General features: G+C 52.0%; 1 protein-coding gene across 1 annotated transcript; it reads left to right on the plus strand.

Moving 5' to 3' along the window:
• TMEM42 (transmembrane protein 42) lies at nucleotides 1-3,739 on the plus strand. The gene is made up of 3 exons (XM_002758267.6): nucleotides 1-247; nucleotides 2,264-2,410; nucleotides 3,086-3,739. The coding sequence occupies exons 1-3, from the start codon at nucleotides 56-58 to the stop codon at nucleotides 3,224-3,226; spliced, it is 480 nt and encodes a 159-aa protein (XP_002758313.1). The 5' UTR covers nucleotides 1-55; the 3' UTR covers nucleotides 3,227-3,739.
• The last annotated feature ends 842 nt before the right edge of the window (nucleotides 3,740-4,581 follow it).

The raw sequence follows: 4,581 nt of genomic DNA on the forward strand, positions 1-4,581 counted from the left end.
GGCGCGCGCTTGGCCTACCGGGCGGTGGGCGCCAGGCACGGTTGCAGCAAGCACCATGGGCGAGAGGCCGCGGCCCCCGGGCAGCGCGGTGTCCTCGGCCGCCTACCCCGACAACCCCGCGGAATTCTCTCCGCACCTCCAGGCGGGCGCGATGCGGCGCCGCTTCTGGGGCGTATTCAACTGCCTGTGCGCCGGCGCGTTCGGGGCCCTGGCCGCCGCCTCCGCCAAGCTGGCCTTCCGCAGCGAGGTCGAGCCCCGGGCGCTGCTGCTGCTGCTGCTGCGGGCGGGCGGGCAGTGCGGGGCTGGGCGGAGGAGGGGCGCTGCGAGGCCCGCGTGGCTCCCGGGGTGGGGTGGGGTGGGCGCTGGGCGCCGCCGCACGCTCGCCTGTCTGTCCGGCCGGGGCTGACCCTGCGGTCTGCTAGGGTGGGATAGTGTGTTTCGCCTCTAATCACGCCAAACCCTCGTCCAGTGTAGGCGGTAAGAGACGTCGGGGACTGAGGCCCCTTCCCTTACCAGGCACCTAAAACCTTTTCTCCGATTGGGCTAGTTCGGTCTGGGGAAGACCTACACCTCCTACATTCACCCTCTATCTCTCATTTTAAGTCCCCTGTGCCTGAGCATTTCTTTCCACGTGACAGTTAAGGTGAGAAGCATGTTTGCCCATCCTTTTACTTCGTAATTAACGGGTGTTGTGACCTGATGACCAGTCTGCCCCACTACCAGGAATATTGGGAGTTGGGGATACTGTAGGCGTAAGGGGATACTGATAGACGGTCTGGATGTTTTCCTGAGGCTGAGAACTCCTAAACTTGCCTCCTGGCGTCTGCTAAGGTGTATCTCTGCCCCAGCCGTCCTGTGTTATAGACCAGCCTCTGCTTGCTAGAGGGGTTTCATGGCATCTGCAGCCCAGGGTTAGCCTCTGCCATGGACAGTGGTCACTGATTATTTAGGGTTAAGCCTATTTAGGGCTAATCCAGTGGGAGCTGCCATGCTTGAGGTTAGTATCCCATTGGGTATAGTTCCTGGGGTAAGTGGTCAAAAGTAAAATGAATAACTCTTGTTTGGGCCGTGAAGTTTGTTGTCATGAACCAGGCCTCATAACCCTTTATATAAGCAGGTTGCCACTGCCCCATATAGTGCTTTGTATAAGACAAGCTTGTCCATCCCGCCGCCCAACACAAATTTGTAAACTTTCTTAAAACATGAGATTTTTGTGGTTTTTTTTTTTTTTTTTAGTTCATCAGATATCATTAGTTTACTGTATCTTATGTGTGACCCAAGACAGTTCTTCCAGTGTGGCCCAGGGAAGCCAAAAGATTGGACACCCCTGGTGTAAGTTACAAGAAAGCACATTTTTCTCAAGACACTGTGTTCAGCTGCTGAGAAACCATTACAAGTAATAAGTATGATATTTAGGTTCCCCCTACATCCCCCCCACCTTGTTTCCAGGTGGGTTTCTAACTCACCACCAAACAAGGGGGGCTGTATATCCTTTGTGTAGGAGGCTTCTAAAGATCCTCTCTTCTCGAGACTTTCTCCTTTCAAAAAAGGAAAGAAAAAATCTGTAAGTTCTCCAAGGGATGTTGGGATTATTAAATAGTCTGAGGTGGTGTTTCCCCCAGTGTCCTGGTTATGAGCATGGAGCTACACTGCCTGGTTTTGAAGCCTGGTGACTCTCACCACTGTAGCAGTTTTGGAAAGTTACTTCATGCCCCTGGCTCTTTATCTGTAAAGTGAAGTTAAAGAGTAAATGAGAATGCTTAAACACTTAGCACGGGGCCTCAAGAATGCCCAGGGGGTCAGCCTTAGTGGGTTGCAACTTGTATAGAATTGTGGGGGTGAGAACAGGGAGCAGACATCACTAAGTCCTGCTTTCCCTGATCTCAAGAAGTAAGAACTCTACCCCTGACTTACACTACTTACTAAGTAAGAGCTACTTGGCCCTCTGTGACTGATCTTCAAGAACTGGTCATTGTGGGTCCAATAAGGGGCTGGTGTTCAGTAGAAAATCCTGGCTTTGGATTGGCATTTTACTTCTTCCTAGATCACACGGTCACCAAGGTGGCCAAATGAGTGTCTTCTCTGAGTTTGTATTATTTGTAAGATGGATCTGCAGGAAAGCTCTGAGGTTCTCTGAACTGTAGTGGAATCTCAGTAGAAGCCTGGCTGCCAGCAGCCACAGCCCTGGGTGTGCTGTGAGGGGGTCTGCAGGTTACTACCCAGGCCAGGGTGGGTGTGGCTGCAGTGACACTTTCTCCTACAGGTGAGCATTGGTTTATGCGTCTTAGGCATTATTGTGATGGCGAGCACCAATTCTCTGATGTGGACCTTCTTTAGCCGGGGCCTCAGTTTCTCCATGTCTTCAGCCATTGCATCGGTCACAGTGACTTTTTCAAATATCCTCAGCTCGGTGAGTAGCCTGAGGGTGTGATGCTCTTGTCCTGAATCTGGGTTCTAGGTGAATTGTCCTTGGGGAACCCCTCCTTTCCCAGACAGAAGAAAGGACAGGAACTGAAGCAGAGGTTGGGCTCTGGCTTGACCCCTGGATTCATGCTCTGTTCATGGAGCAAATCTAATTCTAATCATAGAGGAATTCCCAAGTTAGATATGAGTGAAGCCTGGCAGTAAAAACTACTTGCTTGCTGTGCCTTCACGGTGGAGCCCTCATCCTGAAGTCACTGTGCAGCCTCCTAGGGTTCTGTGCACTCAGGCCCCCATGAGATTTAGAGGGCTGGGATTCCCGGAGACCTTTCTTCCCTCTGTAGTCTGAGGTTAACACGATGGAGCTGAGCCTAGTCAGTCTTGAGTTGAGAGAGAAAGAAACACCAGGTACCAGCTGTGTCTTCTACCTCCTGGCCTCTGCTGGGTCTTTCTTGTGTACTTTGCTGAGGTCCAGTGCAGTGAGTAAGGTGGCCTCTCCATTCCTACAGGTGAGACTGAATAGAGTGACTTGATGAAGGTGACAGCTGAGCTTCTGGCTCCTGACCTTTCCTCCTGGCCTTTTTAGAAGGAAGTCAGTCCAAGGAGAATGAGGTTGTGCCCACCTGCTGAAGTTGAGTCCCTCACAGCTGTCTTTGTCCTGCAGGCCTTTCTGGGCTATGTGCTGTATGGAGAGTGCCAGGAGGTCTTGTGGTGGGGAGGAGTGTTCCTCATCCTCTGCGGACTCACTCTGATCCACAGGAAGCTCCCGCCCACCTGGAAGCCCCTTCCACACAAGCAGCAGTAGCACCACTTGGCTGGATGGACCAGCTGGAAAGATCACGATGGTGGCCCAGCCTTGGGTTGGCATGTGGGACTGTGTCCGAGGACAACCCAGGTGTGCTGCCTTCTGACCATCAGCCAAGGGGAGATGCCAGGCCTTCCAAGAGAAGCAGGTGTCTGACGGAGTAGGCCTAAAGGTGGACAGCTCTGGCTCTTTAAGGAGAGCTGCAGCCACAACAGTATTCTGCCAGCAGCGTTTTGATCATCTGTACAGTGCTTTGGATTCTGGCTCCCAGGCCCACCCCAGTGAGCCTTGGCAGATGCTGGAGATCCTGCAGTTGGTCTGCTTTGTACTTAAAACCAGGCTGCAGTTACTGTCCTGTTGCCTAACAAAAGCCAGTCATGTAAGTCAAGAAGCAGTGACTGGAGGGGCTTTCTACCAACTCCATGCTGATGTATCAGGCCATCTATGTCATGCTTATATATTATGGCAAGAAGAGGAAAACTGGGTTAATAAATACTGTTTTGTAAGTTAAAACTACTAGGTACGGTATCTTAATTCTTTCCTACCCTTTGGAGAAAGAGAGAGCCAGAGTAAGCTGAAATCCCTGGTGTGGAGGAGGCAGGGGAGTGAGGCAGGTACAGAGGCCTTGTGGCCTCAGTTGCTCTGATACCTGCTGGAGCTTGATCTTGTGCTAACTTCCTGAGATCGCACAGGCTACGGCTCTTTGAACTGCACAGGGTCTGTTCGTTCTGGTGCTCTCAAGGAGAAAAGTTTGACCTCCCTTTGGAGACCTTGTTTTACTTACTAGGGAAAGAAAGTGGCTCAGAGATCCCTCCCTTCCCCATCTCCCTGCTCCTCCAGCTTTTACCTTTAGGGCTCTTCTGTCCTTTGCTTTTCTTTCTCAGATCCCCTTGGTTCTTTTTGTATCTTACACCATGTAAGTGTAATTCCTAGTTCAAAGTGGGCTGTGTGTTACCTGCGTACTTTCCCAGCACAGAGTTTCAAGCCCAGCACTCACCTGCCTCACCTCTCCCCTGAGGTTTCTGAGGGCCCTCTCAGCTCTCCTGAGCTTGATCTCTGGCCCCAGGTCTTCTTTGTACATTTCCTGCAGTTGAGAGGGACCTGGTGGCTAGGAGACTAGGAGAGAGAAGGGTCTTGTCCAGGCCCCTCTCCTCTCCCACATAGCATCTTCACTGCTCTCCTCTGTTACTGTCGTCAGCACAGTTGACAGAATAAGCTTACTAAAACCATTCCATGGCTCCTTCTGGTGGGGATCTGGCCCTCGCCCACCACTCCAAGAGTTCTCTTCCTCTACAGCTCCTAAGTACCCATCTCCCTCTTGCTCTTCCCACTATGCTGAGTCCCCCTAGACGTGT

This window comes from Callithrix jacchus, chromosome 15 (genome assembly GCF_049354715.1).
Source record: "Callithrix jacchus isolate 240 chromosome 15, calJac240_pri, whole genome shotgun sequence".
NCBI lineage: Eukaryota > Metazoa > Chordata > Mammalia > Primates > Cebidae > Callithrix > Callithrix jacchus.

Excerpts from the sequence above, each read along its gene's own strand:
- TMEM42 (XM_002758267.6), top strand. The coding sequence starts at position 56 with ATGGGCGAGAGGCCGCGGCCCCCGGGCAGCGCGGTGTCCTCGGCCGCC. Across the intron at positions 248-2,263 it reads AGCTGGCCTTCCGCAGCGAG|GTGAGCATTGGTTTATGCGT; the intron begins GTCGAGCCCCGG and ends TTTCTCCTACAG. Across the intron at positions 2,411-3,085 it reads TTTCAAATATCCTCAGCTCG|GCCTTTCTGGGCTATGTGCT; the intron begins GTGAGTAGCCTG and ends TTTGTCCTGCAG.